Raw genomic sequence first — 14,033 nt, 5'->3', positions numbered from 1 at the left:
GTTCCAGTATCACGGGGGCGGTAGGTCTAGGCTAGACAGAGCATCATTCACACACATGAGGTTGCACCGCACAGCAGGCTTTCTCCGTCTGGTCTCATCCTGCCTCCGCCACTTGCTAACTCTGTGACCACTGCCAAGTTCACTTGATTCTCCTAAGCCAGTTTTCTTGTCATAAGATGGAGAAAACTCAGGTCCCAGTAACTTACCCACGATTCAAGAGTGCAGAAAACTGCACACCGTGTATAAATAAATACCTTCTCATCTATTACCAAGCAAACTCATTTTATTCATCTGAGGCTCATTATAGAGTATTGTCCTAGACTCTGCTTGGTGAGTGAGGCAATGTACTATGTTACCTTTCTGAAATCCTCCAAGAGTTTTCGATAAGGAATCATGGGCCTATAAAAATGGCCTTGTGGAATTTTCATTTGAATTAAAGGATATAAGAGACATAAAACACCCATGCTCAAAAAATACTGGTTTCTACCCTTGTCAGTCTCAGACAAATCACTAAGAAAAACCCTTCTTTTAAAACACTGTTTAAATGATGGCCAACTAAAATCACACATGGGACCACGACACTAGGGATTAGGGATTCCACCAATGTTGATAAGGAAAAACTGGAATTAATTTAGGCTTATGTAGATTTCACACAAGTCATGTTTGTCTTTTCATGGTATATATCTGAATTGTGGCCTGGGGAAAATTGCTTTTCTAGCCTTAAAGAAGAATACAATCTGGTACCAATCGAATGCATAATATTAATATACTGACAAACTGGGCTGAATTCACTTGATATAACCTGTTTGGAACTTTAGAATGTTAATGAGTTAGGGTTTCAGAGGCTTAATGATAGAGACCTATTCTTCATAAGAAGGGGGCTTGATATTCAGGGTATCAGAATTGAGGTGGCTAGAAAACAGAAAACTTCTCAATCTCTTTCCTCCCTTCTCTGAACCAGGGACTTCACAGTTGCCCCTCTCCTGCCAGTGTCACACGGCTCTCTAGTTACCCAATGGCTCTGCTTACAACTGTTCTAGAATACCTTCCTCCATGTCCGACCCCCGGTTTTGCCCCTGATATGTAGAATGTACATACTTTGAGGGAATGGGCATGGGGAGAGACTACAGGGCACATGAGGTTAGAACTTGTATAAAGTCTTCTCTGAGACAAAGCTGGGGTCACCCAGCCCAAGATTCAATGTGGGTAATGACATTTGTCTTTAAAGCAAGCCAGACTAATCTTTGTCTTCTCAAAGTCAGCTTGAAACCCAAAGAGGCCAAGGCTGCCGGAAGTTCAAGGGAGTGCTGATAACAGAGGGAAAGTCTCCCTGTGTAACTTATTACCCTAATCTTTAAATGACAGGAGCTAGAGAAAGTAGCATGTGATTTTATACATTCTAAAACTTCCTGACTTCTTCCTCTACAGTTAATTCTTAAGGGGAACAAGGTGGTTAGGAAGGAGACCATTCAAAGAGGTCTGTGGCAAGTGTTTCATATCTTTTGTGTGTACATAGTGGATGATGAAAGCAACAGGTTGTGTCAGAATGTGAGCAGATGGAATAAAGACTATAATAAAGTTTATTTGCAAGTAAAGCAAGGAGGGGGCTGTTCAGGGAGCTAACGACTATGGTAAGCATGGCAGAGAACAAGGATGAGAAACAAGAGCTGCTTAAAAGTTTATAGTCAAGACTGATTTTTATCTCCTGTGGACAGGAGGCAGAAACCTGTGCGAATCCTTCCAGTAGGAAGCGGTGGGGGGCTTCAGGTCTCAAAGTTCTGGGCTCAGGGCCTAGCACCACGACTTTGGGCTCTGAGCCCTCATTTTTCTTTTTCTTTTCCTTCTTTTTTAGAAAGGGAGAAGGGGAGAGTGGGGCAGAGAAAGAGAGAATCACAAGCAGGCTCCATGCCCAGCTTACCCCGAGATCATGACCTGAACCGAAATCAAGAGTCAGATGCTTATTAAACAACTGAGCCACCCAGGTGTCCCTCGTGTCTCTTATATAAAATAAGAAGGATGATACATGTTGCAACTATCCCCATGCAATTTTTGCCAACATCAAAGAAGATGTGATAATGGATATTTTAAAAAATACGATAAACCATGAAAGCACTACAGAGACCTGTTTTTGAAAAAAGATTAATTCCTCTCTGCTTCTCTAAACCAAACTATGGTGAGAAATAATAAATAATAAATAACAATAAAATAATACATAAAAATGATAATAATAAATAATAAAATTAAATTTAAAAATAAAATAAAAATAAAATGATAATTAAAAATGCTTAAAAACAGGAGCTACATTGAAATACACCATTTTATCAATTCCTTTCTTCCCTTGATGTGGTCTGGGGAAGTGAATGAGCACTCCTCTTAAAAGTGGTTATCGACAGCCAAAGAATCATTTTGATAACAGATCACTAGAAACAACCCTGCTTCTCTTAAATAGCCAGCTTATATTATCTTATGGACACCGTGAGCCTTGGGACTATTTATTTCCTTCTTTGCTCAGACTCTTTGAAGGTCAAAGCCAAAATCTACAGTCCACCTCTAACAACTGTAAAGTCTTTCGTGAGCAAGCTTTAGTTCTAACGTTCTTATTTTCTCTTTGCCTCAGTTCTTACTCATGCATTTTTAGCCTATTTTCTTTTTTTTTTTTTAAGATTTTATTTATTTATTTATTTGACAGACAGAGATCACAGTAGGCAGAGAGGCAGAGAGAGAGGAAGGAAGCAGGCTCCCTGCTGAGCAGAGAGCCCGGGGGCAGGGCTTGATCCCAGGACCCTGGAATCATGACCTGAGCCAAAGGCAGAGGCTTTAACCCACTGAGCCACCCAGGCGCCCCTAGCCTATTTTCTGAAACTCAGTTTTTAACACAAATCAAGCCTTCAAGGTGGGAAAGCATGGCATTAATTATCTGGGATGATCAAGAGTGAACACTTCAGTTAATAATGAATCTCGTTTTACAGCTGCACAACTAAAAAGCAGCAAAAAAGGAAAACTCGTGTCAGGTGCTTGGAGCTGTCTGCTGTATAGGTGAGTAAGTTAGTCAATGAGAATCCAAAAAACATGCACACAGAATTACCCACTGTGCCGATTTAAACTCAACTGCAAGTATGTCTGAAAAACTCAACCGGGCTTGATAAAATTCCCTTATTTCAAAGCAATAAAACAAAGTGGCTGAAAAATGAACTCCCAAACTCACTTAGGTGATTTGAGATCACGATGAATAATTTTATGGAGGTGCAGATAATTCATTCCACTTGCAATTCCCGTGGACCAGTCCACTAGCAATCGTGGTGTGATCTTTCTGCCGGCTCGCAAAACTTCGTAGAGCTGTCCGTGGGCACAGTACTCCATGATGATGCAGTAACAGGGGGCCTGAGTACAAACACCCCTTTCAAGAAAACACAAATATGTTTATAAATTCACACATACATACAAAAGTACCTCTATACGTATTTATATCTATTTTACATATTTATATTTTAAGAATATTTAATGAATTTAACGATTTTAAGAATATTTAATAAATTTAATGATTAAGACCAGTTCTCTACCAAAATAATATTGGAATAATAAGGCATAACCTTTCCTGATTCTTCAATTACCATTAAAACCCCTCTAGTCTACAAGCTTCTCTATTATTCATACAGACAATTTTAGTTCATTTTGCTCACTTCAGATTATCTCTGTGTTGTGCTGTACCAGTGCTTCTCTGTGGGGCCATTCCATTTTGGGACAAAGAGCATGTTTCCTGAGACTTGTATAGGCCGGGTACTGTGTTGTGTTAGATCGTTAGGAATAACTGAAATATCTTCATTTTAAAATTAAATAAAAGGTTCTACATATAGGGTAGGGAAAGAGAGAATCCAAATAAAATACTTCTATTTTTATATTAATTGTTGAATTTTAAATTATCAAATTTGAGATAACTAGACTGAGGACTAAAAAGGAGTCAATTTTCTGTATTATATAGTCTTTGAAAAACATTACTGTTTAGAATAAAAACAATATCATACAATGTAACACATTTCTTTTTTTTTTTTTAAGATTTTATTTATTTATTTGACAGAGAGAGAGATCACAAGTAGACAGAGAGGCAGGCAGAGAGAGAGAGAGAGAGGGAAGCAGGCTCCCCGCTGAGCAGAGAGCCCGATGCGGGACTCGATCCCAGGACCCTGAGATCATGACCTGAGCCGAAGGCAGCGGCTTAACCCACTGAGCCACGCAGGCGCCCCAATGTAACACATTTCTACACCGACTTTATTTCCATCAATTCCTGCATCTTCCACAAAGTCTTTCCCGATGATTCCTCGTCCATGAAGATCTTTCTTGTCTCTAAATTCCTGTGCTACACAGGAGCTATTTGTTTTTTATACACAATTTTCCTCTCCCTACACAGATCACAGAAAGGGAAAGGTCTTCAGGTTCTTTTCTTTCTACCAGGAGGCCGAGAAGTTCACAGCAAATCCTTGACAAATATTTCTTAGCTTCACCTTAACTTTCTTTGCTGCTAAACCCTTTGCACAAACGTGCGCAGGTGCACGGGGTGGGAAGAAGGGAACTAACATGGAAGAACTTCTTCTGTCTGGAATGTTCCATGCTTATTTAATTGTCTGATTTAATCTTCCCCAACCATTGCACAATACATCTTCCATTTTTACAGGTAAGGCTCAGAGAGGGAAAGTGACCTGTCCTCGATGATACACCTGTGACAGAGCTTGGATTCAAATCCAGTCTAACTTCAAAGCCTATGTTCTTTCCACTCACTATGCTACACTGCCCTCCCTTTGTGCTTTGTAACTCCTGTGTACACAAGCAGGTTGGGGATTCCTGTATCAACATTACCCTAGAAAAGTGACAATAATTAACTCCACACTTTTGTTCTGAAGATGAGAAAAGAGGACAATTATCACAATGCAATTCTCGGTATCCCATCTCTTAATAGTATGTACGCCTTCTTTTAAAACTTTCTAGAGGAGCTGAGATTATTCTGTCTACAAGATGCCCATCTAAAGTCCTCAGCCAGCTACAAACTCATATCTTCTCTCCTAGGCAGCTGTAAGCGATGAGACAATGAAGAGGCCATAGCTTGCGACCAGGGGAAAGTCCCAGAATGACAGCAGGATATGAAGAAGTAAAATTAGTCTTCATTCTCCCTGCCGTGACACACTTGTCAAATGCCACAGAGTTATTCCTATTACTCTCCTATCATTTTCCAAGCTACCCAGAATTCTCATCTTCATTTCTAATGAAAATTTTTTTTTCAAGTTTCTGTTACTTGACTCTTAGGAGAACTTGGCGGAGCCCAGATAGACCACAATCGTAATCAGACAATTTAATTTTCATTACAGGAAAACAAAGAATAGGCGGGATAATATAATGTGCTTAAGAATATTAAAATAAATATTGGCTTGAAGCTACCCAGCATCCTAGTCAACCATGTTTTAACTTGTCGCAAACAGACAGAAAGGGGTAAGAGTGATATGTTATGTGCTTTTCATCTTTCTTGACTGATGAATGAGAAGCAATCATGCCATCAGCCTTGTACTATGTATGACAAGGCTTCTCAGTGGCTATAAATAGCAGCTCTCTAATGACTTCTAATTGCTACCTTTTCTTCCCCTTGGCACCCAATTCCATTAGGAACAGTCAGATTAGGTCTTCCTAAAAGATTGCTTTCAAAAAAATTGGAAGGAAAAAAAATACAGAATTCTTTTCTTTCGCTTCCCCTTCTGTACACGGTTCTTACTTGGAAGGAAGCTGTAAGCACAGCAATGAGTATCCAGAGAGACATACTAAAATCTAATCATGCCTTCGTATCTTCCAGACGGTCCTGAATGATTCATTGGCCAAGCAACACATGGCACAGATGGTTGCAAACACAGCACTGCACAATGCCTCAAGAGCATGCGGTAATGAACCAGGGACACAGTCTCACTATTGTTTTCCATGTAGAGGTAAAGACTATTCAAGCATCTTCTGCCTAAAAAGTGGGGCACCGGCACGGCCATACGTGTCCAAAATGCGGAATCTGTACATGTAGGTAGGAGGGTCAGGAGAATGAGGTACAGAAAACGTTGCAAGGAAAAAAGAGAAAGCAAAAGAAAGGAAGGAAAAACCAAGCTTCTCACAGAACACATCTCTCCCTTTATTACCTAGGACAACCTGCTGGAAAGACCTCGTACCTGGGACAGATAGCCCAGCCCACATCAGGAGGCCAGAAAGCCATGCCAATCTGTAGAATATTAAGTGTCTCAAACTCAGCGTCCTAGTGATTGAAGCCTGAAAGTTTTTCAACAGAAGTTAAGTGAGAGACCCTTTCTTCCATCTAGGATGTAGCATACTAGAAGGGATGATTTTCTTGGTGAAGTAAGAGGAAGGAAAGGAGTCTCTTGGGAGTCTGTCTGCTTAAAAATAATCCTTCTGTTGTCTTTGGAAATGTATCATCTTTGGAAAGAGTATAATTAGTCTCTGTAGCATTTCATTTTCGCCTCACATCCTACTGGCCCTAACAGGGCAACAAAGGATGAAATCACTAGGGCAACCAAAGCTCTCTCCCATGCCCACTGTATGCATGTCCCTTCCACAAGGAGATGCATCGAAGAGCTCCATTTAGTATCCCAGCTGGATGCTTATCTCCTTTTCCACATCTCTTTCCCTTTCCATAAAGGGGTCTTGTTTGGGAATCAAGACTCAGCATCAAGCTCATTTAAACCCATTGTACAAAATCCGTACCTAAGATTTCTATTCCTTAGGAGGAGTGTGATTCCAGTGAAAAATGATCCCATGACATGTTTACCTTTATAATGAGAGTTTTATCGTGAGAAGATCCCTCTTGGGGGCTGGGAGAAGTTTCTCCTACTTTCAGGAAGGGAGGCTTGTAAATTATTCCACTTTCAGTGGTAGCCTCATCAGTCATACTATTTTCTGGGACTGAACTACATATATCAAACATACCAAGAAGCTCTAGTTTCTAACTGTCATTCCACCTGAAGACTAGCTTTCCTGTTCTTCACCTTCCCTCCTGTAAAGCCGCTCATCATTCGTTTGTTTCAGGCTGGGGCAGAATTTGAAGGCTGGCAAGAGAATGGGAAGCCTGGCAAGGGACAGGTAGAGGCAGAAGACATTACACATATTTAGGGCTCAACACTGCCAGGTTTGAGGACTGCCACAAACGTACCTTTGTGCCTCCCCTTCTGCTAGTGATCCCTGCCGTATTATGAAAATAGTCTGACCTAGAAAGATGTTCATACACTCTTGAAAACAACTACCTTGTGGCATGAACATAGCATATAACTTACTCTCATCAGTAATTCAACTGTCATTAGACTTAGAAAGCTGAGTATTTGGCATTACTTGAAAAGGGATCACTGAGGCAGGGAGAAACATTTTCAGGGTGCCCTCTTAGAACAAGTTCATATTTAAAAAGGGAGGCTAATAGAAACTAATACAAAAAAAAAAAAAACCTCTCTGTTACACAGAGACTAATTGTTCTATGATCACTGCAGATATCAGCCTTGTTTTCTTAACTGAACTTTCAGATGGGCAGGTTATCTCAGAGTGACCTCCATCATCCCACTGATAAATGAGGTTGAGTCATCAGATATGATTTCTTGGTAAGAACCCATTTTTCCACCAGAAAAAAAAAAAAAAGCATCATTCCCTTTCTGTCCCATGTACACCCTTTCCAGGAAGGCTGAGCTCTGGCATAAAGAACTATCAGATTATATGATCCTTAAAGACATGATTTTCATTTAATCATTTTTTGGTGTCTTCCCCAAATACCTAGCACAGTACTAAGTCTATAGTCTTTCAAGACAGGAACTCATTAGTAGAAATTGGGAGAAAGAAAATCTATTTCTTAAAAAAAAAAAAAAGAAGAAGAAGAAGAAGAAGACTTGACCTACTTGAAAGCGATGATGTTAGGGTGCTTCAACTTCCTCAAATGCTTGATATCCGTCTCATTCTGTTCTCTCACTTTCTTGATGGCCACTTCCTCCGCTCGGAACTTGCCCAAGAAGACAGCTCCTTGGGCTCCACTACCCAGCCACTGCAGCTCTGAGATCTCCTCAAATGGCACTTCCCAAGTATCTAGGTACACAAGCAAGAAACAAACTTAGAGAGATCTCAGAATTTGCTCAGGGACGGTTCTACAAGGTCACTCCAAAGGTACCAACTTCAGTATCACCCAGATTGATCTCTACCCTTGGACTCTCACCTGTAACTCTCCAAAAGATATAACCTTCCTATGGGTCTTGATACAATAGATCAGATATTCTCATGTATTACTTTGTATCATTTTTTAAAAAGATTTTATTTGAGAGAGAAAGAGAGAGTGAGAGAGAGCATGAGAAGGGGGAGAGGGTCAGAGGGAGAAGCAGACTCCCTGCTGACCAGGGAGCCCTACGTGGGATGTGGGACTCCATCCTGGGACTCTGGGATTGTGACCTGAGCCGAAGACAGAGGCTTAACTGACCGAGCCACCCAGGTGCCCCAATTTGTATCAATTTTTAGCCAATGAAATCAAGCATATCAGAGATCTCCAATATACCCTCCTCCAAACAAAACATATCTTGACATTCCCACAGCCCACCTCCTCACTTCCAGTTTGCATGTACAATCCACTTATCTGTCTCTATACCACTATCCCTACCCCATCACCCATTGTAAGTCAGTGTTGTTTTAGTCCTCTTTGAATTTCTACTGCAGATGTTCAGTTAATCCTTCCTGGATGAATTGTCAATAATACTCTCCCAAGGGCCTAATTATGCATAAAATTTATATTAATATTTACCTTTTATTGAGCACCTACTATGTGCCAGACACTAGAATAAAAGCTTTATATATCTCATGTATTGATCCTTTCAACAATCTTGGAAGTTGGGCCTTATTATGGTTATTTATAGATGAGAAAACCGAGACACGGAGATTTGGTGACTCTCCCAAGGTCGTATAGCTGGTAAGTGGCAGAACTGGGCCCAGACTCAAGAACTGGCTGATACCAGGGCCAGTGCTTTCCCCACTATGCCACATTGCCTCCCATGAAGTAAATGTGAGGGTCATTAGCCATGATAGATTTACTCATATAGATGCAGTAATTTCAAGTTTCTCTTTCTTAGAATTTGATTTTCTTTGCACCAAATAGGTAATAGGAGTCATTTCTAAGTGGTCACATTATTGATGATTCATATTATGCTCTTTATCCTTTCTTGAACTTTTTTTTTTTACCATGAGCTTATATTACTTTTATAAGTAATAAAATGCTATTTTAAATAAAATACTTCAAAAACCCAATCAATATGTGCTTTAATCTCGTGGAACTTAAAAAGGAGAATATGATCCATGGATCCTTCTCCTTGTCCCCCTTTTTATCAGCAAACTGTCACTACACTGGTAAGAAATAAACATCAAAGAACGAGGCGTCCCATGGAGTGAGGAGAGGATGAGGACAATGTTAAAGGTTACGGGGGTTTTTGTTAGATCACCAGTCACTGAAAGGTCACTGTTTGCAGAATACTGAACAAGGTAGTGTTGAGTCAGCTTTGAAGATATTCTGGTCTTGAAAGCAAATCAGCTCCCACCTACTATGGTGATGAAGAGCAGAAAGAAGTTATCAGTACCTAGATGGGAACCACATTTCCCTCATCTCTCATTTTCTCAAGCTTGAGAGAAAATAAATCCTGTAGATTCTTTGTAAAATGCGGCTTCTCATTATAGCAGTTGAAACATGACCTTCCAGAAAGGATGACATAGAGCAGAACAAATGATAGTGAGGGTGTTTGAAAGCATAGGTATTAAACCCATTCTTCTGTATTTGCTCTATGGAAATTAGATAGATGCTACATAAAAACAAATTTCTCTGAACTACAAATAGCTCACAAACATGAAATCACCAAATAAACAAATGAAACCAAGTGAAATGCAGGAGGAAAGAGTGAGTTATGGGCTTGACTGCTTTGAGGATCTTTCTGGCTTCAAATGACAAGTATGAAATATGAAGTGTTTCACACAGTCCCACCATCGTCCCCACAGGCTTATCTGTGCAGCACCCACAGGACCCAGATATCGATGGCATACTCACAGAGGGTTTTACCTGTGAGAGGTCCAGTGAAGAACTAGACACAGTGTCACTTTGGCCATTCTGGGGCCAAAGAAAGCACTATTATTGGATTCTGGGGCAAGCACATCCTGGGCAATATTTTTCTGAAAAACTTATGAAAGCCCAAGTTAGCTTAATTTTTCATATGATAACTACTAAAATTAGACCTCTTTGGGTGTTTTTTCCCCCTATTTACTCAATCTTTATTTACTGTGAAATGCTAGAAACACCAGCAAATATTAGGAAAAAAAAAACCCAAAGTATTTAATCTGCAATCCCTTTCCATATTCAGTTTTCATCTTCTCTTCCACTCTTTGCTCATACGTATGCACCTTTATAGAAGCTGTAGCTGACACATAACCTTTTCTACTTTTCTCATGTATTGTGTGTTCCCCATGTATATACAGATCTCATTATAAGCTTTAGTAGTGGCTTAACGGTACCTGTTGACCTTTTCCGTACTTGTGTTTCCGTCTTTTTGTTTGCTGGTTCAGATTTGATACTTTTTTCTTTCTTTATACAATTTCCTCAGGCTCAGTTCTTAGGTTAGAGTACCGTTTCCTGGCTTTTGCTATACCTTCTAACTTGCCACCCAAAAGGGCTTCGCTAGTTTTTGCTGATAGCAGTAATGAATGAATGTAACTCTGCCAGCAATGAATACCGTCGATAGTCTTTTGGGTTCTAAGTTATTTAGATGTAAATAATGTTTTATAAGTTTGCACTACTTCATTCATTCACTCACTCACTCATTCATTCATTCATTTATATTTATTTATTTGAGAGAGACAATGCACACAGGGGCAGAGGCAGAGGGAGAGGAAGAGAAACCCAAGCAGCCTCCTCACCAAGCAGGGAGTCCAATGCGGGGCTCAAACTCCCAACACCGAGATCACAACCTGAGCTGAAACCAAGAGACAGACCCTCAACTAACTGCACGACCCAGGCGCCCCAAGTTCGCACCACTTTAATTGCCAGGGATGTAGAATAATTTTCTCCACATTTGTTTAATGCTCACATCTGCTTTGCATGGATTGTCACATTTCTGCTTTGTGCATTTATCTGTCAGGGGTCTCACAGTTCTCATAAATGTGAAGGAGTTTTTCTATTTCTTTGATACCTATGAAGAGAATTTTTTTAAAAAGACTTTGTATTTTATTGTTTTTTGAACAAAATGTTTTCATAGATGCCTGTCATTTCCTTTGTAATATCTTCTATGGCCTAGTCAATCTTCTGAGAATGATCTACAGTTGATTTTTTAAAAAGTTGAACCTATACATCCAACTGGAGTTTTTCTTGGTGTGTGGTGTGAGGACCGAGGCACAGTAATTTTTTTCATGTTGTTACTGAATGATTCCAAACCAATCTGTTAAATAATTCTTTCTTTTCATATCATTTTATAATGTTTGTATTATAATTTGCTATATTTTTAATATATATGTATTTTTAAAGTAAACTGTACACCCAACACGGGGTTCGAACTCACAGTCTCAAGATTGAGAGTCACATGCTCTACCATGCCAGCCAGGTGTCCCTACAATTTATTATATTTTTAAGTAAATAATGCCTATTATATAGCATTTTTATGAAATGGAAACACCAAAGGTTGACGAGATTATACTAGAGAATAAAATTTTCCTTTGCCAATAGTAGCTCATGCCTGTGTTATTCAGCTGTGGTTAGCAAAGTGTTAATTATCCACAGAAAAATAGAGGGGACCACACTGGTAATCCAGGAACAGAGTATTAAATGACACTTCAACCACTTTTCCATAAATGTTTTCCCTGGAACTAATTTTCAGAAGTAAAACTGACTGATGTGATTAGTCCTTTATCCCATCCCAATGTCCCTGACAATATCTAGCTGGGAGCCAAGGAATAGGAAAGTGACAGGAAAAAGAATGATAGCAATGAGGATGTGCAAAATTGGGGGACCCAATAATGGACAGCAAGATAACGACGTAACAATGGAACCTGGCTGTGTTCTCTCTAGGGTTCGTCCCAGACTTTCTGCTTTTATATCTGTCCATTGGTACTCCTCCCTAGCTTCTATCTTCTGATTCATCACTATGACTATTTTCTTAATTCCAATATCTACTGTGATCTCTAAGACCGAGAAAAAGCCCCATGCCCACCCACTTTTTTTTTTTTTTAAAGATTTTATTTATTTGTCAGAGAGAGAGAGGAGAGCGAGCGAGCACAGGCAGACAGAATGGCAGGCAGAGGCAGAGGGAGAAGCAGGCTCCCCGCCAAGCAAGGAGCCGGATGTGGGACTCGATCCCAGGACGCTGGGATCATGACCTGAGCCGAAGGCAGCTGCTTAACCAACTGAGCCACCCAGGCGTCCCACCCACCCACTTTTAAGGCCTACGTTCTCCTTTGTTTGTATTCAGACATGGCTATGATAATACTGGCTTTGGGACTGGGAACTATTTGGCAATAAGATATTTCTATTACACATACTACCTTACTTGGACTTCACTACCAACCACCTAAATGGGAGATGGAGAGCTCATTAAGATTTCTGTAAAATCAAGTGAAGTTTCCCTTTAAGTATTGAATGCAGAGAACAGCTGTTCTGTGTGCTCTCCTTTGGTTGACTGTAATCCAGGATTAAAGATTAGCTCCCGGATCCCAGAGCTGACAAGGAAAAAACTACCTTAGTTTCTGGCTAGTGAATCTCTTTCTGGGCCCCGGCCACACCAGTCCACAGGAGGATAGCCTGTCATCTGCTGAAGAGTTAGGCAGCTATAAGCTGCCCTGTAAGCTTAAGCTGACTAGGCCCGTTTCCTATTTACTCTTGAAATAAGCCTTTCTGTCAGTCACATAATCAATCAGAAGACAATTAAATACAAGTTTACAGGACAATTAAAAAAGTTTATTTTTTATTATTTTTTTTTATTTAAGTAGGCTCCATGCCTGTTATAGGGCTAGAACTCACGACTCTAAGACCAAGACCTGAGCTGAGATAGAGAATAGGACTCATAATGGACTGAGCCACCCAGGCACCCCCCCCTCCCAAATTTTAAAGCTCCTTTTGATGGATACATAGGATGTGTCTGTTTCCCCTCTTTATGAGCCTGAACCTTGATGCTGCATTTGGATCCTGAGATCTCCAAATTACCACCAAAATAATTATTAGACTGAACAAGTTAAGACCCTAAAAGCCCAATGTAGTTTTATCACATAAGCAGATATAAGTAGGTTTTGTGTCTAAGCAGAGAAGAGGGAACTTTTAAAAAAATAATAAATTAAGGGTGGTTATCTCTGGGTTGTGGGATAACAAGTGATTTTTTATTTTTCTCCTTATGCTTATCTTTATTCCCATTTTAAAAAATAATAACACTGTTTAACTTTGAAACCCCCCACCTTTGTGTGACCAGGAACAACTTTTTAATTCCTGAAACTTTAAGACCATAGCGGGTGAAAGAAGGGTGGAATGTGCAGGATGTATGAAAGACAGTGAGACAGACAGACAGACAGAACAACCTTACAGACTGACAAAGATGTTCTGCATGTACAGGAAAGGATGCTGTGACTGACAGGAAAGGATACTGTGACTGACAAATCCTGGAAAGCACAACTGGGATCCACGGATTTACCAGCAAATCCCAAAAACTTATGAGGAAAGCGTAGAGAGGGAGAGGTTTAAGAGAGATACAGGTTTAAGGAAAATATTTCAGAAATCGGAAAAACAGAATACACAGAAAAGTGGTCAATAGTGACTGAGGTTGACTGGCTGTTGTGGAAAAGCTGTCAATAGTCTCAACTGAAAGATATGAATATATATATATATATATATAATATTTAATTTTTTTAAAGATTTCTATTTATTTATTTGAGGGGGGAGGGGGAGTCAGAAGGAGAGGGAGAAGAAGGCTCCCTGATGTGGGGCTCGATCCCAGGACCCCCAGATAATGACCTAAGCCAAA

General features: G+C 40.0%; 1 protein-coding gene across 9 annotated transcripts in view; it reads right to left on the bottom strand.

The window, feature by feature from the left end:
- Positions 1 to 14,033, bottom strand: part of MAP3K13 (mitogen-activated protein kinase kinase kinase 13) — a 165,270-nt gene that overhangs the window by 28,703 nt on the left and 122,534 nt on the right. For all 9 annotated transcript variants that reach the window (XM_047732067.1, XM_047732077.1, XM_047732085.1 and 6 more), the window contains 2 exons: positions 7,914 to 8,097; positions 3,206 to 3,397 (listed from right to left, as the gene is read on the bottom strand). In XM_047732067.1, the coding sequence (XP_047588023.1) occupies positions 3,206 to 3,397; positions 7,914 to 8,097 (376 nt within the window). The remainder of the gene's footprint in view (positions 1 to 3,205; positions 3,398 to 7,913; positions 8,098 to 14,033) is intronic.

Source organism: Lutra lutra, chromosome 1 (genome assembly GCF_902655055.1).
Source record: "Lutra lutra chromosome 1, mLutLut1.2, whole genome shotgun sequence".
Taxonomy (NCBI): domain Eukaryota; kingdom Metazoa; phylum Chordata; class Mammalia; order Carnivora; family Mustelidae; genus Lutra; species Lutra lutra.
The sequence above is the reverse complement of the archived record's forward strand: the minus strand, read 5'-3'. Positions and strand labels throughout refer to the sequence as shown.